At 39.3% G+C, this 25,458-nt stretch overlaps 1 protein-coding gene across 1 annotated transcript in view; it reads left to right on the top strand.

Annotated features, from left to right (window-relative positions):
* Nucleotides 1-25,458, top strand: part of CRY1 (cryptochrome circadian clock 1) — a 40,056-nt gene that overhangs the window by 12,118 nt on the left and 2,480 nt on the right. The window contains exons 2-13 of the mRNA XM_017804782.1: nucleotides 11,242-11,350; nucleotides 16,864-17,006; nucleotides 17,602-17,786; nucleotides 18,345-18,433; nucleotides 18,983-19,123; nucleotides 19,219-19,530; nucleotides 21,441-21,592; nucleotides 21,692-21,894; nucleotides 22,623-22,724; nucleotides 23,702-23,794; nucleotides 24,952-25,023; nucleotides 25,121-25,228. Of these exons, the coding sequence (XP_017660271.1) occupies nucleotides 11,242-11,350; nucleotides 16,864-17,006; nucleotides 17,602-17,786; nucleotides 18,345-18,433; nucleotides 18,983-19,123; nucleotides 19,219-19,530; nucleotides 21,441-21,592; nucleotides 21,692-21,894; nucleotides 22,623-22,724; nucleotides 23,702-23,794; nucleotides 24,952-25,023; nucleotides 25,121-25,224 (1,705 nt within the window). The 3' untranslated portion in view covers nucleotides 25,225-25,228. The remainder of the gene's footprint in view (nucleotides 1-11,241; nucleotides 11,351-16,863; nucleotides 17,007-17,601; nucleotides 17,787-18,344; nucleotides 18,434-18,982; nucleotides 19,124-19,218; nucleotides 19,531-21,440; nucleotides 21,593-21,691; nucleotides 21,895-22,622; nucleotides 22,725-23,701; nucleotides 23,795-24,951; nucleotides 25,024-25,120; nucleotides 25,229-25,458) is intronic.

Below are 25,458 nucleotides of genomic sequence, written 5' to 3'. Positions count from 1 at the left end.
CAACAAAAAAACCCCGCCCCTTTTTCTTAAAAATTTTCTTTCTTGGCCACTGGAACAGACTCCCCAGGGAAGTGGTCACAGCACCAAGCCTGCCAGAGTTCAAGGAGTGCTTGGAAAACACTGTCAGGCACATGGTGTGATTCTTGGGGCTGTCCTGTGCAGAGCCAGGAGTTGGACTCAGTGATCCTTGTAGTTCCCTTCCAACTCAGGGTATTTCTATGATTCTATGACTATTACTTTTCTGGAATGCTAATAGTTTCTCTTGCTATTCAACTGCTCTTATGTTAACCACTTTGTCTCCAACAAAGTTTATCCACCTTCAGGAAGGTGGGCTTGGCACCTGCCCCCTTTTTTATTTTCAGATTGGCAGTGTTCCTGTCTGCGTCTTTTGTTTTGCTATTAATTCTAATGCTGGAACAAACAAACTGGAAAAAATACAGTGATTCTGTGTAGAATTATATTCTCCAGTTGTCTACCTTTATTCTTTCAATAAAGTAATAAAAAAAATCTGTCACCGGTGTTCAGGAAGTGAATTTTAGTTATTCATTCTTGTCTTGTGAAAGAAGCAGGTAGACAGGGAAAATGCAAAAATACAGTTTTTATAGTAAAGGTTTCATTCTTCATAAAATAATTCTTTATCTAAACTACTATGACTTCTCCAGAGATGACTGAATTTCACTTTTTAGTTATCAGAATCTTCTGCATAACTGTACTACGTAACTTCAAGATCAGTTTAGTTACTTCAAGTGAAGCACTTCCAGTTGGTCCTGACCTTCAGGATTTCAGAGAACTGCAGTAGTTCTGGCAGATGAAGATAGCACATTTATCTAGAGGTTATTTGAATTTTTTCATCTGTTACGTCTTGAGCTTTTCTTCAGTCCTGTTTTCCAGGACTTACATTACTGAGCTCTGTGCATCTTCTGCATCCGCTCTAGACTTTGAGATGGAAGGCCCCTGCAGCATGAAGTTACCTCCATTAGTCTACCCACACACTAAGGAAGTTTGGGACAAAGTGGAGGTTTTTGGTGTTTACACAGTGTGATAAACAAAGCTGTGTTTCAGTTATTTGTTTGGGATTTTTATTTTTTTTTTTCTACATGATTACACAAAAACCTGAATACTTTTGGATCATGTTTACCTTGTATTCAGGTATAAATGACTACTTTCAGTTTTGAAAGATCAGTTCAGAATATTTTTGCCTTTTGATTCATAAGAGTAGCAATGGAAAGTTAAGACAATGCTGAATGTCTGATCACCATAAGGCGGGTACCAGTCAATTTTAATTAAGATTTCCAGGAATAGCTTCAGGATAATTTTTTTTTCTGTTTTCCAAGCTTTCTACCAATTTCTGTGCTTGCTAAAGGATTTAATCTCTATCCTTAATTCTCTTCTATTAGTTTAATAGGTTTTTCAGGTATGGGAAGCCAGAGATGATGGAATTGTACCTTAAGGACTTGCAATTTATACAGTGTAGTTGAGAAATATATTTATTTTAGACATTGTTTCATTTCTAGGAAACTTAAAACTATGCAAAATTTTACTAGCACTAATTGTAACCTTAAAAAGGTCACTTTAATGTAAGGAAAGTAAAACGGTTTTATTAAACTAAATAAAGGGCAGTGTAAAATCTGTCCTTCGGAATCAGATTGCAAGACTATCTTGTTAGAGTGCTCTTATCGTGCTTGCTCTTTTGAAATAAGCCATAGCTGTTACTTTCTCATGGACAGCTAAATTGCCAAAAAAACGTGGCTGAACTATTTTATAAAGCAGGCCAGCTCTGGTTTAATTACATCAAGCCTTATTAGCTGTTCATTTAAATAAGAGAACTTGGATACATGAGAATAGGGTGTTTTCAATTTATTTATATACGAGCATGTCTGTATTCTCAAGTAACTTTGTTTTATAATTTGCTCTTAGGTAATATTTCCCCAGCTGTCCTCAGTACAGTTTGTTTGCTCTTGGGTTTTCCTTTGTGGATCCAACCAGTTTCACTCTGGAAAGAGCAAGCATAAGGAATTAAAGTCAAACAATAAAGACTTTGATTTATCAGATTGGAATTAGAGGATTAGGAAAAAATAAACACAGAATATGTATGTTAAAGAATGGAAGACTCTGGAGGAGAGAGATTTAGGAAGCTGTTAGTCTGTTAGTCTCCTATCACCAGAAGGCTGACCTTTGTAACATGAAGTAATTTGAGATGTTCGTTTCTAGTTATATGGGAATAGTTTAGATGAGTAATAGGTGCCCTTTGAATGTGAAGTTAAGATCCAGACTTTTTAGAAGCTAAATACACTATTTGCTGTGATGTATGGCTCACAAAATAGGAACCAAATACAGATTGCTGTTTCACTGAATCACAGAATGGTTGGGGTTTGAAGGGACCTCTGGAGATCATCAAGTCCAACCCCCCCCAGTAAGGCAGATTCACCCAAAGCAGCTTGTACAGGATGTGTCCAGGCGGGTTTTGAATATCTCCAGAGAAGGAGACTCCACAACTCCTTTGGGCAGCCTGTTCCAGTGATCTGTCACCTTCACAGTAAAAAAACTTTTCCTCCTATTCAAGTGGAGCTTCCTGTGTTTCAGTGTGTGTCCACTGCCCCATACCCTGTCACTGGGAACTGCTGAAAAGAGTCTGACCCCATCCTCTTGACACCCCCCTTAAGATATTTGTATGCATTGATAAGATCTACCCTCAGCTGTCTCTTCGCCAGGCTACACAGGCCCGGCTCTCTCAGCCTTTGCTCATAAGAGAGATGCTCTGATCCCCTCATCACCTTCGTACTCCTTCACCAGACCCTCTCCAGTAGTTCCTTGTCTTTTTTGAACTGGTGAGCCCAGAACTGGACACAGCACTCCAGATGTGGCCTCATCAAGGCAGAGTAGAGTGGAAGGTCACCTCCCTCAACCCGCTGGCAGTGCTCTTCCTAGTGCATCCCAAGGTACCATTGGCCTTCTTGGTCACAAGGGCATGCTGCTGGCTTGTGGATAACCTGTTGTTCACCAGGAATCCCAGGTCCTTCTTTACAGAGCTACTTTCCAGCAGGTCAGCACCTAACCTGTACTGGTACTTGGGGTTATTCCTCCCTACACAGCCCTACACTTGTCTTTGTTGAACTAAATTAAGTTCCTCTCTGCCCATCTCTCCAGCCTGCTCAGGTCCTGCTGAATGGCAGCACAGCCTTCAGGTGTATCAGACCCTCCTCCCAGTTCTGTATTGTGAGCAAACTTGCTGGGGGTACATTCTGTCCCTTCTTCCAGTACGTTAAATAAAAGTGACTCCTGGGGAACACCGCTCGCTACAGGCCTCTGGCTGGACTGCGCCGCTGGTTACAGTCCTCCGATGTTCAGCCAGGTCTCAACCCACTTCCCTGTCCACTAACCTAGCCCACGTTTCCTGATCTTAGCCATGAGGATGTTATGGGACACAGTGGCAAATGCCTTGTTGAAGCCAAGATAGACAACATCCACTGCTCTCCCCTCGTCTACCTAGCCAGTCATTTCCTCATAGAAGGCTGTCAGATTGGTCAAACATAATTTCCCCATAGTGAATCGGTGTTGAATATTCCTAATAACCTTCTTTTCCTCCACATGCTTAGAGATGGCATCCAGAATGAGTTGATCCATCACCTTTCCATGGATGGAGGTGAGGCCAATTGGCCTGTAGTGTCCTGGGTCCTCCTTCTTACATTTTTTGAAGACTGGAGTGACATGGGCTTTCCTCCAGTCCTCATGCACCTCTTCTGTTCTCCATGACCTTTCAAAGATGATGGAGACTGGTTTAGCAATAACATCTGTCAGTTCCCTCAGCACTTATAGGTGCATCCCATCGGGGCCCATGGATTTGTGGATGTAAAGTTTTACTAAATGCTGTCTAATCTGATCCTCCTTGACCAAGGGAAAAACCTTCCTTTCCCCAGACTTTTGCTCTTGCCTCCAGAATCAGGGATTCCTGAGGGCTGGCCTTAGCAGTAAAGGCTGAGCAAAGAAAGCATTCATTAACCCTGCCTTCTCTGTATCCTTTGTTACCCACTTCATTCAGCAATGGGCCCACAGTTTTCCTAGTCTTCTGTTTGCTACTTTTAGCAAAAGATAGGAAGGTGTAGAAGAAACCCTTCTTGCTTGACTTGACATCCCTTGCTAGATTCAATTCCAAATGGTCTTTAGCATTTCTCATCACATCCCTGCATACTCTGACAATATGCCTATATTCCTCCCAAGTGGCCTGTCCCTTTTTCCACATTCCATAAACTTACTCCTTCTGTTTCAGTTTTGCCAGAAGCTCCTTGCTCATCCATACAGGTCTCCTGACCTTTTGCTTGATTTCTTACTCATAGGGATGCACTGGTCCTTAGCTTGGGGGAAGTGATGCTTGAATATTAACCAGCTCCCTTAGACCTCTCTACCTTTTGGAGCCTTAACCCATGGGTTTCCTCCAGGTAGGTCCTTGAAGAGGTCAAAAATAGCTCTCCAGAAGTCCAAGGTTGTAATTCTGTTTATTGTCCTGCTTCCTTCATCTCTGGAAGATTATGAACATCTTTTGAATAGGACAAAAAAATTGTGTGTTTCCTTCCTTTGGGAAATGCTAACCTGGAAAACGTAGTTCGGTTGGAAAAAAATGAATGAGGGATGGTATGTAAGGAAATGCTGGCTTTCTGTCCAGTGTGAGCTAGGTCTGATTCAAATGATTTTGTTGTTTTATTAAAGCAGTATTGCTTGTTATAGTTGATATTCTAGTCCCACTCCATATGTGAAATGGTCTTTACTCCTTATGGTCAAAGAAGACTCACCCAAAAGGACTCACCTTGGAGTCCTTTCTTTCATCCATTTTCAAAGAATTGAATCTTTATTTTTCTTTTCTGAGAACTGTTTTTACAGCTGTACATGGGCTTGGGTGTATCTTGTGTTCTTCCTTCGTCACAGCTCTGCTTTTGGCTTGAAGATTATAACAGTAGTAAATATTAGAGGAAAAAAAAGCCAAGTGGCCCACATCATGGTCAATGTTTGGTTTTATTTTTTGCAAGTGGATCAGCTCTTGCGAAGTTACGAAAGATGCTGGAGTCCTGAATTGCACTCTCAGGGAGCTGGTCTTTTTTCTCCACTGACTGTCGAGCAACCTTGCAGGAGATTAGTTAGCTCCCACAGCTACTTCACTTAAGTATCTAGAGTTGAATAACATGAACTTTTTCCTGCTCTTTTGTATATGATTAAAGGATAATACCTTTATGAAATCTGTTATTGTATACCTTGTTTGGATGTGGAAGTTGTATGTGCTATTCATTGAAACGATGTAGTACAATAAGGCATGCCTCTGTGACCTTGATTTGGTAGCAGGAAAATACTACTGTGGCTGGCTGCCAAAGGATGCTGTGGAGTGTACATAACACTTAAATCCTGTCTGAGCTTAATCTTCTTACAGTTTCGTAAGACTATACTGCTTGCACTAAGACACATTGGTGGGTGACAATAAAACAGGAAAATTACTGATAAAATATTAAATATTCGTATACAGACGCATCAAATTTGAGATACCAAAACACAGTATGAGACACTGAGAAGTATCAGATTTGATATTTGCATTGTGATTCCTGTAGAAGCTGGTATGAGGTGTGTGTTTACCTGATACTGAACTTTCATAGTAATCTACCAAACATAGGGCAAAATACGTGTGAAAGAAAGGCGAGCTCTTTCTCTTTTCTCACTAAGAGAAATAAATGGTGCCTGATTTGTGTGATTAATACAATTGGGGTCTAATACTCGAATGAAATGTGGTTGGTATTATATAATATGTAATATTCTTTCTTTTTATTGAATCCAGCTCTACTAAACTCTGAAAGATGAAGGAGGAATATCTGATAGCAGTGTTGAAAAAAGCAATTGGGTGGAATAATAAAAGTAGCAGATGTTAGATGCCTAAGATAATTCTGATAGACAAAGTCTGGGTGGTGATCAAATACCCATAATGAGATGGGTCTCTTGTTTGGCCGTGCTTTTCTGTTGCTGAAGAGGTGGAAATCGATGGCTTGCCGTGAGGACTAGTGGGTAGATAGAAGGTATTTACAAAGACAGGTTAAACATAAGTTTGGATAGATTGCTGGAAGTTGACCAGTTGTGAGTAAAAGTATTAAACTTAGGAATGGAACAAGTTTTAGCACTGTTTTTTTAATTCAGATTCTTAAATTCCTTCTCAGAATGGCGAAACCTGACTACATTCCTTTATTTTGTGTGTCTGTGCAGTCTAATGCTGCTGCTAGTTGTTAAATTCAGAATCTGGATTAGTTCAGAAAAATGATTCTTAGTGGCTTAGCCACTACCATTTTCAGATGTGAATGGCACCTGAAAGAGAAATCATTGGCATTTTAAGTCCCCTCAGTTCCCAGCAACTGTCCTCATTTCATACTGGCAAGGATGGTCCCATGTGACTGGGGTTTCTGGGTGTTTATTACTCCTAAAAATAACCCCAAACAAGACTTAACAGTAGCCTTAAATAGTGTGTCTATAAGTATCCTTCTTATTAGTCACCTCCCAAATAAAAGTGTCACCTTTTCAACAGACTGCTTCTGGTTTCTTCCCTGGATAAAGTCTTTAATCACGTTAATAGTGCAGAGCCAGGAATGTTGTGAGATGTGCTTACTTTAGTTCATTTTGTTAACAATTAACTGTGTTAACGATTGTTTATTTAAGTTTTTGAATAGCCACTTTGATGGTACCAGTTTATTTCAGTTGCATGGTAGCCAAAATTATGATCTGTATTATGTTTTCTCTTTCTGGCAATCACTCTTAAGATGTAGAGGGGCAGAACAATTAGTTTGTATTTTAGACCCCAAGCACACTTTGTATGAAGGGAAGACTGTGGAGTTTCTTGGAGTAAACTGCTAAGATTCTATGTTCACGTCTTTTAAAGAATGTGGTCAGCAGCAGCTTTCATGAAAATTCTGAATATCAGAATTAGATGTCTCTGGGTGTTGTGTGTGATGCTCTCTAAGAATGCTGCTTGCAGACAGGTATGGTTTGCATCAGCATCTTCCCCGTGTTAAAGTCTTTTTTACGTCCCTCCATCATGTCAGTTGTGCACGTACCTCACATGGTTTGCTACTGTGAAATTAATAGTGAACATCTCCTTCTTTTGGTTTGTCCAAGGGAGATTTTCAGCCAAATACTAAAAACTGAGCTGGCTGGTGTTCCAATCCGATAAAAAATGTCCATGCATCCTTTTTGTGTCTTTTTAATGAAGTCCTGTAGTTCATACAATGGGAAAGTGCTTTCCCATTGATTATTAGGTTGAGGGGGAAAAAAAATTATATTAGATTGCAGACTCAGAAACGCGACCTGTTACTGCAGGGAGAGGTTTAAACAGCTTCTAACTATCACAGCCCAGTGTAGAGCATAATGGAGTTAAAGGCTGGTAGCTCTTATTTCACAGCTGCTGTGAAAAAACTTTGCTTCAAGAGCTTATATACTGAAAAGAAGATACTTTTTGTGAAACGGAGGTTTCATATTTGGTTTCAGTTCACAGACTAATTTACCGTTAATTTTTGTTATACTTTGAAAGGAACGTATTTGTGAGCACTTTGGTGTATCTCTTCAGAGAGAAAGCTCAAATAATTTTGCATGCAGTCAACTACAGTAAAGGTGTTGCTTCTGCAAGTTTTAAGGGTACTCGTGATAAAGAAGAGGTAAAAACTTTTTGGTTATGATAAGTAGTTGATTCAGCTATTAAGTTTTTTGATAGGGGATGTGTCTAAATGCAATTATTTAAGAAGGTTCACTTTTAACTGAGCAAGGCTCATTACAGTAGAGGTTGGACTTTTTGAGGTTTAGAAGTCCCTTACAACCCAAACTATTCTGTGATTCTATAAATCTGTGTAAAGGCTTTTATGTTAGAGAACTCCTATGAACACTTTAATGAGAAAATACCTTTAGATGTGGCATAACATAAATATAATTGGTGAAAATGAAATAGATGATTGTGGCACATTTTGTTAAAATGCATTTGGTCTAGCTGAAAGATTCAAATATGCTTAATAAACTGCATGCTGCTTCTGAGTAGCCACTTGTAAACTGAATCTGTGTTCTGAAAGTCAAAAGCAGTATTCTTTTGCATTGCTATTACTCTAGATATCATAGGGTCACTAGGGTTTGATTTAGTCTATTATTTTTGAAAGTGTGCTTTCCTTGGGTCTTGCAACATAAGCAGTGATTTGGCTGTTTTTCATTTGTTCTGGTTTTTGTCGTGGTGAGGGGGAGTGTGTGTGTGTGTGTGTGTGTCCCTGGCCACTCTCCTGATCCCTTCCTTACATATATTTAACAGTTTGAGTATACACTGTTATTTTTTGTTAACTACCTAGAAGAGTTTTATGGAGATTGAAATGCTTGAGTGTGGTAAGAGATAGTTAAGTAAGATAATAGAGTGGATTTGGGGAACCAACAAATAGAGATTAAACAGTATTAAGGGCAAGTTTAGGGATCTTGGATGTGAATTGGAGACTGGGTCAGTGCATGTAATCTTCTTGAATAGGATTTTGTACCAAGTCCAAACTAGAAGTTATATATTCTGCTCAGTCAGGTAGGAAGAAAAGAAATCGAGAAAATAGAGGGAACTGAAAAGTTTCCTGAAATACAGATTTTTAGTTTGAATAGTTATAAATATTTTATGTCATCAGTTTCTCTTCATACCCTCTCCCTATGCTTGGTGAGATGAAGTTTAAAAAAACAAAACAAAAATGCCACAACAGCAACAAAATGCCCTAAAACCAAACCACAAAAAAATCTTCCTCTGGACTATTACAAAGGTATCCTGGACAGTATTGCAGTTTGTCTTTTTAGTGATTTGTGAATGGACATGCTCCTTGAAAGCGAGATTCACTTCAATAAGATCAATGAATAATGTCTGTCATTCCAGGTTTCAAAAAAACTTGATAAAGTGAAGCTGTAATTTTTAGAGTCCAAATGGAATTGACTTTGTCCTGGGAACATGAGGCTCAAGTTGTCTCTCATAGAAACATATGCTGTTCTCATCTGATTCTTAAAATTACTCCTGCATGGTTTCTAACTAAATGGGTGTACAGGAGTTTCTTTTTATCTGCTTACTACCTCAGAGTTTTTTCAAAACAAAACTTAGCAAAGTGAGAAAATTAGGCATTTGTGGTTTGTTCCAGACATAAAGCATATAAGCATAGTTTGCCAGCCAAGGAGCCATTGTATTCTTGTATTCTGGCTGCCGAGAGGCCTGCTCTCAGTCTTTCAGGTCTAGTGAGCTACGCAGTTTAGATGTTTAATAGCAGCTGGGGGGGGTTCCTGCCAGCCTTTTATATATTATTTTTGGTCAGTTTTTTTTCCCCTATAAAGTTGGAAGCAACGTGTGTTAAGTAGACATCCCTTACATATTACTAAATCTTCAGAAAATGAATGTTAGCAGGTCTACAAAAATTAATGTTAGCAGGTCTACAGCAATCGTGTACATTATGCCCCTCGTAGAAGGTGAAGCATTTTCATTCATCTGGTGATTGTATCTGAGCTGTTACCACTGTGACCTTGGACCTGCACATCGCGTCATTACAGCAGGTTTTCTCAGGAATAATGGCCTGCAGTGTTGGAATCACCTCTTTTTTTTCCCCTCCTTTGGGTGTAGCTGGTGGTTTATGGCAATCGTGTGTACACAGAGGTTAATGACCGGCAGGCACTGACTCAGCAGTTGTCTTGATCAGCGTGTACTTTGGTGAATGCCAGCAGCTTTGTAAGAAGAAATGGCTGAGAGGGTTTGAGCAGCTCCTGGTGAAAAATGTTACTAGGCAGAATCACAGAATGGTTGGGGTAGGAAGGGACCTCTGGAGATCACCTAGTCCAACCCCCCTGCTAAAGCAGGTGCACCCAAAGCAGGTTGCACAGGATCATGTCTAGGTGGGTTTTGAATATCCCCAGAAAAGGAGACTCTACAACCTCTCTGGGCAGCCTCTTTGAGTCCTCTGTCACCCTCAAAGAAGTTTTTCCTCATATGCAGATGGAGCTTCCTGTGTTTCAGTTTGTACCTATTGCCCTTTGTGCTTATTTGCCCTGTTGCTGAGCACTAAAAAGAGTCTGGCCCCATTCTCTTGACACCTCCCTTAAGATATTTGTGTGCATTGATAAGATCTACCCTCAGTTATCTCTTCACCAGGCTACACAGGCCCGGCTCTCTCAGCCTTTGCTCATAAGAGAGATGCTCTGATCCCCTCATCACCTTCGTAGTCCTCCACCAGACCCTCTCCAGTAATTCCTTGTCTTTCTTGGACTGGGGAGCCCAGAACTGGACTCAACAGTCCAGATGTGGCCTCAGCAGGGCAGAGCAGAGGGAGAGGATCACCTCCCTGGACCTGCTGACCACATGAGAAAAACAGTGTGGAGGAGCCACTTGTTACATGGGAGAGGAGTCCAGGGGAAGGACACTCACCTGGGGACCCCCAGCATCTCTCTTTCTGTCTGGCTGCAAGGTAGAGTTCTTTTTTCCTCTCCTTCCTTTCATATTTATTTCTTTCTCCAAAGAACTTTCACCACTGGAGATTTTAGTTACTATATCCACTAATAAATCTTTGCACATGTGAACCTGTCTCAACATCCTTTGTGTAACTACCTGTTTCTCTTGAAGACTTGCAGATTTGCAGCATCCCATCCCCCCAGTTTGTTTTTTTCCTTATTTGCATATTTGCTCATTAAATAATTCAGGTAAGGTTACAGCCAAGATGCATGAAACTGTTATATAGAGGGCTGTTTCTATAAATGAAGGCTGAAGGGATAATAATGACTCTGTACTCCTCTGCTTTGCTGTTTTTAGTAACAGTTCAGGCTGCTGTGTTGTAAGAGAGACTTGGATTAAGTTTAGTAGCAGTGTGCCAACAGCTGATTATCTGTTTGTTTGTTGTTGGGTTCTTTTCTGTAGTGTGGGGGGTTTTTTTTCTTTACATTGACAAAATACTTGTAGTTTTAGTTAAGACTAGAGTGTCTTTTAGTCCATTCCAGAGTTGAATAGCATTGAGGTGAAAACTGAAATGACAATGTGGTTTGGTTTTACGAGTTATGGATTGTTGACTATATTATATGATCTTGTGCTACTGCAAGCCAAGCGTAATTCAGATGTGAACTGCATGCATCACCAAATACTCAAGGTCTGATAATCATTGTTGGATTATTCCTCTTTGATACTTTTTTCTATTATTAAATGGTCTGGTTTGCCTCAGAAAATAAATGTTTCCTTACAATTCCTTGCAGATTCCTGCTTCAGTGTCTTGAGGATCTTGATGCTAATCTACGGAAACTGAATTCACGTTTGTTTGTTATTCGTGGGCAGCCAGCAGATGTTTTTCCCAGACTTTTTAAGGTAAATGCCTCTTGCAGTTGTTGTTTCTGTCCACAAATATGACTGACAAACTGATTTCAACTAGGAATATTTCTTGCACTATTTACTTCAGTGCAAGTTATCCATACAAATACTTAACTGTCCTTGCAGTTTCTCATTAAGGTTGTTTCTGTTTGTTTTGAATTTTTTCCCTTTAATGTACATATCACCAACTGAACTGAATTGCTCTTAGACTTTACTGGTTTTGCTTTCTTTCTTTCCAGAAATGGAATTGATTTCAAATGGTTTGCTAAGTGTAGGTACTGAATATTACTACATTTTCCTTTTCAAGTTCCCTTTGTAATACTGAAATATAATTCTGTACACATGAATCCAGGTTCAAAGCCTGACCTGTAAAAGCAATGTTTTATTTAGGCCAAATATCTGATGTGATTACTTTTTCATTAAAGGTGATTTAATAAGCCTTTTCCTAGTAGTAGGCTTGTTAAAAGCATAGAGCAACTAAAAAGCAATTTCTAGTCAAAGAAGTTTAAAGTTTTTGTGGGAAAGAGTCTTATTATTGAGAAAATTAAATCTGTGAGGGTTTGTTACTGATAGTAACATGTCATCCATGGATAATAATGTATTTAAGGTAATAACAGGATAGTAAAAATGAACACTTTGCAGATTGATTTGAACTGAGGTGACTGAAAGAAGTGAGACTGTGGGGGAAAAATTAGATATCCATTTTTCCAAAGAGGTCATATTTTCAAGATTTTTATTCCCAGGTCTTCAACACCAAGCTGAAAACTCCACCAAAAACTCACATTTCCATCTTTATTCTTGTGCTTTAGTCCCTGGGAAATGCTAACTGGCTGATACTCCTACTGGTGTTTCCTTGATTTCTCCTCAGTGAAAAATTTCCTGCTGGTAGTACCGTGGCATTAGTTGCTGCTTGCAACCCCCCAGATACTCAAGCTTGTTAGATTTGTCTGCCAAACTTAGTTTGATTGCATTTAAATAGGGGCAAAGATCTTGCTGTTGTTATGTTGCCATCTGGGTTTGAGCAACATGTGAAAAATTTTCTTAAATACTTCAGTGGCTACTTGGACAATTCCTATTTCAGATCTTGCTACTAGGCTGATCTTTCTATGCCTAACAGCATTGGATTGCCGTATTTTCAGAATATTAATTTTAATGCTGAGAAGATAATGAAAATAACTTGTTTATAGATAGCATACAGCAATCAAAAAAGAACATGCACATCTGTCTAGGTCTTCTGCTTCCTCAAATTATCAAAAAGTGTCTTTATCATGTATTGATTCACTGAGGGGAAACCAGGACATTAGGACATCCTCTATCCTCAAATAAGTTATTGAAGCTCTTGAGGACTTCTTCACTTCTGGCTGAAGCCTACCCGGAATATGCATCTACCTAATGTAATTAATCTTGCAGGTTCTTTTGCCAGAGCAGTAGAGCAGTAGCTTTACATCAGGCACTTGCAGTGCAGTGAAGGGCTTATAATACTGAACCAAGGTTTTCAGATCATCCTCATTAAATGTCTCAAACAAGAGCAGCGATTCTGATCCTGAAGAATGAACACATGTGGACAAGATGAGTTCAGTTAAGTTTGGCTGGGAAAAGATAGCTTTAGTTAAGTCATGGTAGGAGAAAGTGGAATTTGTGTAGAGCCTGGTGGCAGGGGTCTTATCACAGATGCCTGCATATGTGGACTCCCTGGGAATGAATGTATCACAGCCATGTTTTGGTAAGGGTTTCCTTCTCACAGGCTGAAGAACAATTCCTTCAATAGGCAGAGCACTCATCTATCTTTGTCCTTACAAAAGGCCTCAAACACCTTAAGGCTCTTTCATGCCAGTCAAGTTTTGGTTGGTTCACAGAATCACAGAAGGGACCCAGAAGGATCATTGAGTCCAACTCCTGGCCTTGCACAGGACCATCCCCAAGAGTCACACCATGTGCCTGAGAGTATCATCCAAATGGTCCTTGAACTCTGTCAGGCCTGGTGCTCTGACCACTTCCCTAGGGAGCCTGTTCCAGTGCCCAACCACCCTCTGGATGAAGAACCCTTTTCTGATATCCAACCTAAACCTCCCCTGACACAACTTCAGGCCATTCCCTTGTGTCCTGTCACTAGTCACCATAGAGAAGAGATCAGTCTGCTCTTCCTCTCACAAGGAAATTGTAGACTGTGCTGAGGTCTCCCCTCAGTCTCCTCTTCTCCAGCCTGAACAGACCAAGTGCCCTCAACCGCTCCTCATACAGCTTCCCCTCAAGGCCCTTCACCATCTTCACTGCCCTCCTTTGGACACTCTCTAACAGCTTAATATCTTTCTTATGTTGTGGTGCCCAAAACTGCACACAATATTCAAGGTGAGGCTGCCCCAGTGCAGAGCAGAGCAGGACAATCCCCTCCCTCGACCGGCTGGCGATGCTTTGCCTGATGCCCCCCAGGACAGGGTTGGCCCTCCTGGCTGCCAGGGCTCTGCTGACTCATGTTCAACTTGCCATCGACCAGGACCCCCAGGTACCTTTCTGTGGCACTGCTTTCCAGCATCTCATTCCCCAGTCCGTCTGTACATCTGGGGTTGCCCCATCCCAGGAAAGAATCTGACACTTACCCCTGTTGAACTTCATATGGCTGGTGATTGCCCAGCCCTCTCATTTGTTGAGGTCTCTCTGCAGGGCCTCTCTGCCTTTGAGGGAGTCAACAGCTCCTCACGGTTTTGTGTCATCTGCAAACTTGCTTAGAATCCCTTCCGGTCCTGTGTCCAAGTCATTTATGAAGATGTTGAAGAGCACAGAGCCCAAGATGGAGCCCTGTGGAACCCCACTAGTGACAGGTCACTGGTCTGATGTTACCCCATTCACTATCACCCTCTGTGCTCGACCCGTGAGCCAATTGCTCACTCACCACACGATGTGTTTATCCAACTGTGTGCTGGACACTTTGTCCAGAAGGATCCTGGGAGAGCCAATATCAAAAGATTTACTGAAATAAAAAAAAAATTACATAAACTGGCTTCCCTTGATCAACTAGGTGGGTTCCCTTGTCATAAAAGGAAATCAGATTCGATAAGCAGGACTCTGCTCTCATGGAGCCGTGCTGGCCGTGACCAATGTCAGCATTGTCTTTCAGGTTTTTTTCAATACCTCCCAGAATAATCTTCTGCATAACTTTCCCAGGCACTGAAGTGAGACTGACCAGCCTGTAGTTTCTGGGGTCCTCCTTCTTGCCCTTCTTGAAAATCAGGACAACATTCACCAGCTTCCAGTCAGCTGGAAGCTCTCTGGATTCCCAAGACTGCTCAAAAATCAAGAAAGATTTTTGTGATGACATCAGCCAGCTCTGAGGATTCTAGGATGAATCCCATCAGGCCCTATAGATTTGTAGGGATCCAGCTGGAACATCAGACTCCTCACAATTTCAGGACTGACTGGGAGTTAATCATTCTCGCACTCATGATCCTCCAGCTCAGGGCACTGAGACTCCCTTGGTCCATCATCCGTGTTGAAGACAAAGGGAAAGGAAGTGTTAAACACCTCTGACTTGTCTCTGTCCCTGTTTGTGAGGTGACCATCCTCATGCTGTAAGGGGCCAATGATATTTCTGTATTGCCTACTGCCATTCATATATTTGAAAAATCTCTTTTTATTGCCTCCCACATTCTGGCCAACTTCAACTCCAGCTTAGCTTTGGCCTCACGGATTTTCTCCCTGCAGTGGCAAGCAGCATCTCTGAATTCTTCTCATGTCACTTGACCTTGCTTCCTCTGGGCATACACCTTCCTTTTTTTGCCTTATTTCCAAGAGAAGATCCCTGCTCAGCCAAGCTGGCCTTCTGCCTCGCCTGCTTGACTTCCAGCATTTGGGAGTTGCCTGCTCCTGTGCCCTTAGGAGGTGATGTTTGAAAAGTGACTGGCACTGATGGACCCCAGCACCTATAAAAACATTTTCACAGGGGGTCTTACTTACTAATTCCCTGAGCAGCCTGAAGTCTGCTCTCCTCATGTCCAGAATTGAGGCTTTGCTAGCACTTTTCCTTCTGTCAACAGAGATTTTAATCACCTTGTGGTCTCTGTGGCCAAGACAGCCACCAATCTCCACCTTGCTCTTGCCTCATTCTCTTCAGTTTGTTCTGGGCTGCTCTCTGGCTCAGTAAAGGAAATAGAATTGGAATAATCACTAATATTTTGAACACATCAAGTTGCTAAAAGCATCCAGCAGTATATGCAAAATTATTTGTGTCCATACTTCTTCTAATTGTCTAGCTCGTGGTGATGTGATCTGGGTGTATTCACATTACGTAGCACTTGTCTCGGAGTTCCTTGACTCCTTTCAGGACGTGACTCTGGCTCTTGGATACATTTTTTATGGTCGTCTTTTCAATATGCCAGAGGAAAGAAAGATGTAGAAGACTATCTGCTGCAACAGTGGGTTTACATTATGAAATGGGAAATAAACTCCTACACCTGTGATGGTGTAGGAGTTTGCTTGAGGATTCAAGGCCTGCTGGGTTAGTCTTGGCAGACTTAAGGCTGGACAGAACCTTCTTTCAGAGAACCAGCACTCCTTGGAATTGCCTATCCTTGGGGCTGGGCTTCATCTAAGAGAGAGCTAGAGTCTGGAAATGAAATAGCACCCCAGGTGAACAGCGTTGAGTGCCCTTGTCTCATTAGTCTAAATCCAATTCTCTGAAATACTCTGGCTTGTGTATTTAAATCAAGTGATTAAGATTCTGAGGGATTAGAAAGGTATTTCTTTGAGTTCAATTGGCATGATGCCTTTCTAGGATCATTCTGTGCATACTTCAGCTTTCCAATTTTCTACTGTTGCAGAAGCTTTAGCCATTAGTTGATACCTTTGTTCACTTCTTTTTTCCCCACCTGTGACTATTGGGCTTAGTAACAGCATCTGTGACATAAAGGATATTAGACCTCAAGGCATAAGGCACTATCTTTTTAGGAGACAGCCTTTTTTTTTCTTTTTCTAATGGAGAATTTGAAGACTGTCTGAGTGAGGAGTAGGGATTTCGAAAAGGTAAAGTAAGTACATGGTGTTTGGTTTGAAGGCAGGGCAGTATTTCTGCCCTCTGCCCCTGAAACTTCAGTTCTGCTGTTGAAGTTGACAGGCACATGTAAAAAGCTTTTCTGCAGAGCAAGACACTGCTGCTGATCAATGTTCAAAAGGTGTCATCTTTCCCTTCTGTTGTGTCTCAAGGTATATGGATCCTAAAGTTAGAGATGAATTTTCAAATTTTGCACAGAAGTAGTCCTGTTGCTGTGTGCACCCACAGTAATAGAACAGATGAAGGCTTTTTTATGCCCGATTCCTACTTAGATGCCAAAAAGCTGGACTTTGGTTTTGCTATTCTGGGTGTCTGAATGTATTTTGGACCTTTCTGTATCTCTGATAACTACCTGCAGATAGTAGCTGGTGTTCCATTCTGCCCCTGTCCTTCCAGTTCTCCTTCCCCTCACCCTCTGTTATGCAGCTGAGTTGCTGAAGGACCACATTTTTGGTTTGTGTTGTAGGAGTGGAACATTGCAAAACTTTCAATTGAGTATGATTCTGAGCCATTTGGGAAGGAAAGAGATGCAGCTATTAAAAAGCTGGCTAGTGAAGCTGGAGTGGAGGTCATTGTTCGGATTTCCCATACATTATATGACCTAGACAAGTAAGTTACCATTACCTCTGGTTTTAAAAAGAAAAAAGAAAAACTTAGAGTTTTATGTAGTATTTGTTTAGGTATTGTGTGCTACTTTCTACACAGAGCACTTTATAATTAGGGAAACTACAAATTTGGTTTATGTTTCTTTTCATCCATCCAAATTTTATTATATACTGAGTAGAATTTGGAACTCCAAAGAATTATATGTAATTGTATCTGAAATGCAGTTTTAATCTGGGGTTCTTTTGAATATAATGTTTATGTTAATTAATTGTCTTTTATTATTTCTTTTATAATTTGTCTTTTATTTCTTTGCCTTGAACTGTCCATGTTCATTACTTCCTCATGCATGAGGAATGAAGAAAATTGAATTGGTTATAAACAGTTAATTTATGTTTCCCTAGAGGGGAAAAAAAGATGGTAAAAATAAAGTTCAAAGTGTCTGGATTACCATGTGTATCTGTGATTTTTATATAGCATGCTAGAGGAAGATAAAGAGATATTTCTCTGTGTGTATTGCTGTGTATATTTTATAAAACAAAATGTTTAAATACTATTATCTGACATGCCCCTTTGCTTTTTTTCTTTTTCTTTAATCCAGAATAATAGAGTTAAATGGAGGGCAGCCTCCTCTTACTTACAAGCGATTTCAGACCCTCATTAGTCGAATGGAACCACTGGAGATGCCTGTGGAGACCATAACCCCAGAAGTAATGAAAAAATGTACTACTCCAGTTTCTGATGACCATGATGAGAAGTATGGTGTGCCATCACTTGAAGAGCTGGGTATGTTCTAGGATTGCTTTGACATTATGAAACAAGAAAGATGTAATCTACCACTTAAACTAACAATGAGAGAGATCCTACTTGTGGTTAATTGTTATACCGATACAGTTATGACATACAAAAGGAACAAAAAAGGATAATCGACTCCATAAATTAAAGTAAAATAGTTGTAATTTTGGTTACCCTGCATATTGCAAAGCTGAGAACTTGCAAATAATTCAGAAAATGGTAGAAAGGTCACATTTTACAAAAAAAAAAAAAAAAAACCAAAACCAAAAAAACAGAAAAAGTGGGATTGCAGTAAGACCATTCAGCATGTAAAATTTGTAATGTATATTAATGTAAGTGTAAAAGTAAAAATTTGATTTTGCTGCAAGTTAGAGGTATTGGATGTGCTTTGAGAAGATTTGGTTACATCCTGTTTTAAAACTTTTACATGTGTCCAACTTATAGTTTTTCTCAAGACGCAGTAAAATAGTCAAGTATCAATATGCTAGAATTTTGTTGCCCTACAGGATAAGCAAACAAGGAATTTCTTTATTTCAATTTGTCTTTCAGGATTTGATACAGATGGTCTGCCTTCTGCAGTATGGCCAGGGGGAGAAACAGAAGCTCTCACACGACTGGAAAGGCATCTAGAACGAAAGGTGTGCTTCAGATCATCGCAAAAGTATCTGGGAAACATAGTTACTCTTTGCTATGAAATGTAAAGGGATTTGGGCAAGTCCTGTTAAAAAAAAAAATCTAACCCACAAACTTCAGGCCTCAATATAATGATATAAATCAATAGTTTGTTTCTTAGTTTTAGAAGATGATAGCAGGTTGTCTTTGAATTTTAGAGAAAGTCTGTTTCACTATTTTATACTAAAAAGAATTTTTTTTTTGAGGTAATTTCATTTGAAACATACTACTTATAATTTTGAAGAGGAATTCCTCTGAAAGCTAGTTTGGCTAGGTTTCCAATGTATTTAAAAGATAGGGACAGATAGGTCTGGAAGACAGTTCGTGCCTTCTGCATTAAGATGAATTACCTTCCAGAGGTTCCACTGATTCAGAAGGAACCCCTGGATGTTGTAGGTAACATGATCATCTGTGCACTGTTTGGATTCGGTTATAGACGGTGCATGATTTCTCCCTTTATAAGTTGCTACATAGCCTGTAGTCTGATATTGCTGTGTGGCTTTTGTCTTCTTAAGGCTTGGGTAGCAAACTTTGAAAGACCACGAATGAATGCAAATTCCCTTCTGGCAAGTCCTACAGGGCTTAGTCCCTACCTCCGCTTTGGCTGCTTGTCCTGTCGTCTGTTTTATTTCAAGTTAACGGATCTGTACAAAAAGGTAGGATTTCTGTGTAGTCAGCTGCATATTCTTAGATGCCATGATTTTCCTCTACTTCTCCTAATAAAATGTTTTTATTTAATGATGATCTGCAGGTAAAAAAGAACAGCTCCCCTCCCCTCTCCCTCTATGGCCAGCTGTTATGGCGTGAGTTTTTCTACACAGCGGCAACTAACAATCCACGGTTTGATAAAATGGAGGGGAATCCTATCTGTGTTCAAATTCCATGGGATAAGAATCCTGAGGCTTTGGCCAAATGGGCGGAAGGCAGGACAGGTTTTCCGTGGATTGATGCAATTATGACACAGCTTCGTCAAGAAGGTTGGATCCACCATTTAGCCCGGCATGCTGTAGCATGCTTTTTGACTCGAGGTGACCTCTGGATTAGCTGGGAAGAAGGAATGAAGGTATTTCTTATTCTTGAATTTCTTAAAGTGCCTATTAGAGTTTCTGATTGTCATTCTAGAATCGTTGTTACTGTGCCGTGTAAGTTGAAATTTAAACCTTAAACTGTGGGCAAAACGAAATCAGTTCTGATAAACCAGTCATGCTGAAATTTTGCCTCTCGAATGCCCCCTTATATTGGAATATTAAAGTGTTTCTTGCAGTCATAATAGGTCTGAAATTCTTTTAAATTTGAGATTTCCTCCTAAATCTTGGCAAATAAACATGGATTACTATTGAGATTTTTTTCCAATCATTTTGTGTGAACAATTGCTGTTCACATCTTGCGTCTGCTTCCCTGCAAAGGGAAAGCACTACGAGAATTAAAGGGAGAAAACTAAAAGCTGAGAATGTCCTTTCAGCAATTTCTGCCCTTTTGCCCAGTGTTAGAAGTGTGAGTAAGGGCAACGTGATTTGGCTGAAGGTTCAGTGCAATTAATTCTATGCAAGTATCTAAGAGATGCTGAAGTTCAAATTTAAAATGTCAGTCTTCTGAAGAAAACAATGGAATGATTTAATCTCAGCCTTTGAATCAGTGTTATATTTTCAGAAAGGTAGCACATCTCTTACTGAGCAATCATAATCAATGAAAATCTGATAATCAAACAATTGGTTTTTTAACCTAAAAAAGAACTTACTTGCCATCAGGATTCTGACCTCATGTTTATGTATGTATATACTCTTAGGAAATTTTATCTTCCTTAAATCAGTTGTAAGCAAACATTGTTCATTTAAAAATAAATTGGTTACACAACAAAATAAGCTGCTTTAGGAATCTTCCTTTTGCAGTTCATAAGTCAGCCAACAACAAAGCTGCATAATACAGATAAATGACTACTTGTTCCTCCTTTTGCAATAATACAGATATATGGAGGGCCCAGCCTTGTACAGTGGTCCACAGCTTGCAAAAGTTAATCTGGCCTTCCACGTGATGTTATTTCCAGAGTCTTATTACATGGCAGCATCTAGTGGAACAACTGTGTGCTAACACTTAATGCCTGAAGATCTTGTTGCATTATGAGTCACTTTCTATTTAAAATGTTTTTTGAAAATGTTTTTAAGATAAATCTTATTTTTTCAAAACAGACTGTTTTTTCCAAATAGTTGCAGATATTTAGACAAAGATACTCTTGTAGCACTTATTCAGTGTATACTGTGGAACGAATGCCTTATTGAATATATGGAGACAGATTATTGTTTAATGGTATTGTCTTATTTAGACTTTGCATAGGATTAATATTAGTGGAAGTTGGATGACAGTAGTAAGATGTTGAGACATGAAGAAAGATGATGGTTTCTTTGGAATTTAAGAATGCATTCTCAAAACTGTGACTTACTAGATTAACTATTGACCTTCAAGAACACAACTTCTGAATGTTTGTGTTACCCTGAAACTCTTGAATTCTACTCTTGGGATTCCTCACATAGTGAGAGTGTGCAAGTTGAGGTATTCAGACCAACAGTTTAAATTTGTACTTTGTACCTTCCCTGTTTTCTGGAAGTTTGCAAAGCTTACTAAATTGTGATGTGATGAAGCAACTCTTCTGAAAATAGCAAATTCCAATTGCAAGCAGTCAGGCTCCAGCCATCCTTTGGGGATTTATTTTTCAAGGCTGTTTTTGTGTAAGAATGTGTAGCTTTTCGAGATGTTTACAAGTTTGCTTGCAGGTTAAAAGCCTGTTCTTGAATTATTTTTTCCTTTTTTTCTTGCGTTTAGCATTTAGGTAAGTATTTGCAATTGCATACTGAGCATTCTGTTTATATTGACGGGTAAGAAAGAGCTGAAATAAGAAACTCAGGAAAAAATAATGAAAAAGTAGGTGTCCTGAAGGTGTGTCATGTTCAGACTAACTTGTTGCTCTAATCTCCTAAGGTGTTTGAAGAGCTGTTACTTGATGCAGATTGGAGTGTGAATGCTGGAAGCTGGATGTGGCTATCCTGCAGTTCCTTCTTTCAGCAGTTTTTTCACTGCTACTGTCCAGTAGGTTTTGGCAGAAGAACAGACCCAAATGGGGATTATATCAGGTAACTCACAATCCAGAAATTGCAGTGATTGATTCATGGATGTTACTTATAATGTCAAGTAGCTTTATACTTAACGTGACCTTTTTATTATTTTTTAAGACGTTATTTGCCAGTACTTAGAGGTTTCCCTGCAAAATACATCTATGATCCTTGGAATGCCCCAGAAAGCATCCAGAAAGCTGCAAAATGTATTATAGGAGTTAATTATCCCAAACCAATGGTAAACCACGCAGAGGCAAGCCGTCTGAATATTGAGAGGATGAAACAAATCTACCAGCAGCTTTCACGATACAGAGGACTGGGTATGGTTATAGACTATTAGCTTTATTTGAAAATTTCTATCATCTTCTAGCAATTAATAATTTAGTCCCATGACAGTGGTAATAAGGTGTAAGCTCAGAGTGGTGACCAGGGTTGTGTATCCAAATAAATGAAAATATTATATGTAATCAAGAAAGAAGTTTGAGGGGAGTGCCTCTTTCCAAATATTACCCTGAATTTTTTTCTGTGGGTTTTTGGAAGTATTTTGGTTAAACTGGGCCTTCTGTGCATTCTGATACTCTTGTATAGATAGATTTTAATATCAGTGATTAGAAATTTAATGTGGTTCATAACTTCAACCATACTGTATTTGCATTTGCAAATGGTGTTGCTTGAATAGGTATCAATGCATCCCCTGGTATCATTCTTCCCCTTTACTCTGAGAGGTAAACCATGTGCATTGGTACTGCTCAGAGCAAGGTGTGAGCAGAGAGTATGTTCAGGTATTGGATATTGAATCAGGATGCATTGCACTGTAATGGAACATATTGAGTACGTGTAACTAAGAAATATTGGAAAAGTTATGCAAATGTGAACTGAAATTACTTGGGAAGATCCCAGAAGCAGGCAAGACAGAGAGGTGTTCTCCTTTTATAAAGGTAAACCACTCAAGGTGAGGGGGGAGAATAGCTATCATGAGGAAAAAAGCATGGTATGCTTACTCTGTTTTTTTGCTGTATTTCTTTATATATTTTATTTTGTTGCCTAGGTCTTCTTGCAACAGTGCCTTCTAATCCAAATGGAAATGGAAATGGTGGCCTAATGGGCTATTCACCAGGAGAAAGCATTTCTGGTTGTGGTAGTACAGGAGGTCAGTCAAATTCTTTCAAAACATAGAATTATTGGAATGGAACCACACAAGCTTCTATAATGCCCTTGCCATTATGTATTGTAAGAAAGAACTGTTTCCACAAGACAGTTTTGAGTGCAAGTCAGAAACATTTTCAAGTTTACTCACTGTTTGATAGTATTTGTATAGAGACATCTTCAAATTATTTTTTAATCTCAAATATGTAAGAAGTTTTAACCTGTTTTCTTCCCCTCTAAAAATTACTTATTAACATGTATCAAACAGTTTGATTTTCTCCTAGAAGTCTGTAAGCATCCTGACACTTATAATAAGGAGCGACTTGTGAACTTTCAAGTCAGAACTTTGAACTTGTAAAGTTTTCTGATGCTGGCATTAGATTGCTTACTGGAATTTATTGCTACTAAAAAAAAAGAACAGGATTAAGACTGTTAAGTGTTATGTACACCTTGGACTCTTCATTGTACAGGGATACAGCAGAACTGAAAATTTACTGGGTTTATATTTTCTGTAGGCTTTAGTCCAGGTGAGAAGCACGTTGTGGAAGAAGATTGAGCTTATTGTTCTTAGCCAGAACAGTTCCTCTTGAAGATTTAAAGTCTAGACTCCTTAAAGCTGGGTGCTTGAACTTTTATAAGTTCAAAAGATTTAGAAGACAAGAAGGGTTTAGTTTTAAAAAATTAACATTATGTACACTCTTTTCTCCTTCATATACACTGAAATGTAAACATGTACTTATACTTTTCACATCAGAAAATGTATTCCTTTTGTAGCAGGTTACAGTGTATTCATCTGAATTTGGAAAGACAAAAGCATTAGAGCTTTGGACCTGTTTTGGGGTGGTTTGACAAAAAAAAAAAAGGCCACAGTAAGAAGTCTACCTCTTGAAGAGAGGGGAACACCCCCCACCCCCCCATTTTAAATTCCAAAACTGGAATTGTATCTTCTGTTATGTTTAAGTCTTTTCCCTGCCTCTCCAGGAGCTCAGCTGGGAACTGGTGATGGTCATACAGTTGTTCAGTCATGTGCCCTGGGAGACTCTCATACAGGAGCAAGTGGAATTCAGCAGCAAGGTATTATGGCAGTGCCTGTCTGTAGAGGATCTCCAAATCCTTGCAACTGTGGAAAACCAGGCAAAACATCAAAATAGCATGGATAGATTTTGGGTGACAGTTGCTGTCTACAACGTGAACTGGCCTTGTTTCTGTTCTTGAAACATAAAAATTATTTCTTAGAGTGAACTTGCTTGTCTTGTCACTTTTATCTCTAAAGTGAGCAGTGTTTGTATGTTTTGAGGGGGAGGGATCACAAGTGTGACTAAACAAAAATTAATAAACGTTATCCTAGGCTACTGTAAATGAAAGATACTGAAAAAAGAAGTCCACCTTGTGTCCTGGATAGCAAAATTTGTATGTTATCTTTTCTTGGATTTCACTACCACTCTTTCCGTATATAGTCAGTTTCCATAGTTTTGTGTAGATATTCTCATATTGTGGAAGCAAATTTTTGTTAATTTAACTATACAGAATCTTAAGCTGTGGTTTGTGTTAGATCAAAGTTGCAATCAAATTTAACACAACTATTTTTCCTTGCAGTCCTAACAGAGGTGGTGTGTTTACTGATCACGAAGTACTGTAATCTGTGTTTTGTTTAAGCATCCAGAACGTAACCGGAACACCGCAACTGTTCAGAACAAGAAACCTTGCAACTGCTTCTGCTAATGGCACTATTTATGCAGAACACTGAGTTTCAAGGTTGCCAGTAGATAGTTTACGTGAATCAGAAGAAAGTTTGCGTCTTTCTTTTAAGTTACACTTGCTTTTTTTTATTTTTCCACAACTAAGATTCACTAGTATTGCAATAACAAAATAATAAGGAGGATGAGGAGACTTGGCAGAAGTAATGTTAAAATTTATTTAAACTTAATTAAAGTGTTTGGGCATATAAACACTCTGCTTGTTTCAAATATAATGCACAAATATGTAGGCACTTAATGTTCACTCTGCATAAATAAGTGCATATATATTTAACTGCTGTGGGCTGCCGTGAGGCTTATTTTTCTTTTACGTAAGAACTATTCTGCATTCAGGATGGTTTCTGGCAGGATTTTTCTTGAAGATGGAAAATAAATCAATTGGCTCCTTTTTGTTGTTGTAAAGAACATAATTGTACACTTGCTTGCAGTTCTAAATTTTACTTATTATAATAAATATCTACTGTATCTGAACAGGTTACTGTCAAGCAAGTAGTATCTTACACTATGCTCATGGAGACAATCAGCAATCACACTTATTGCAAGCAGGTAATTTAAACAACAACAAAAAAAACCCAAACCACTTTTCCTGACTATATAAAGGTGCAATAGAGCCTTAATGTAAATACTGATTTTAAATTATCAGGAAGAACGGCCCTTGGTACTGGCATTAGTGCAGGGAAACGCCCAAATCCAGAAGAAGATACTCAGAGCGTTGGACCAAAAGTCCAGCGACAGAGCACAAATTAAACTGGTAAGATCTGAGACACCTTAAAGTTATCAAATTTCTGTACAGATTTTGTGTCTGTGATAACATTCATGTCACTGCAGTGCACAGGATCCTAAATTATTGCTGTGAATATTTCTGTTCCAGGTACTGTACAAACTACAAAATCCTGGCTCTAAGGGAGTTTGTGAACTATGAAATAGGAAGTAGTTGCAAAAATAGAGCCAGACTAAAGATTATCAGACACAGATCCAGGT

Source organism: Lepidothrix coronata, unplaced genomic scaffold (assembly GCF_001604755.1).
Source record: "Lepidothrix coronata isolate B3197 unplaced genomic scaffold, Lepidothrix_coronata-1.0 Scaffold10, whole genome shotgun sequence".
Classification (NCBI taxonomy): Eukaryota; Metazoa; Chordata; class Aves; order Passeriformes; family Pipridae; genus Lepidothrix; species Lepidothrix coronata.
Note: the sequence above shows the minus strand (reverse complement) of the source record. Positions and strands in the feature narration are given on the sequence as shown.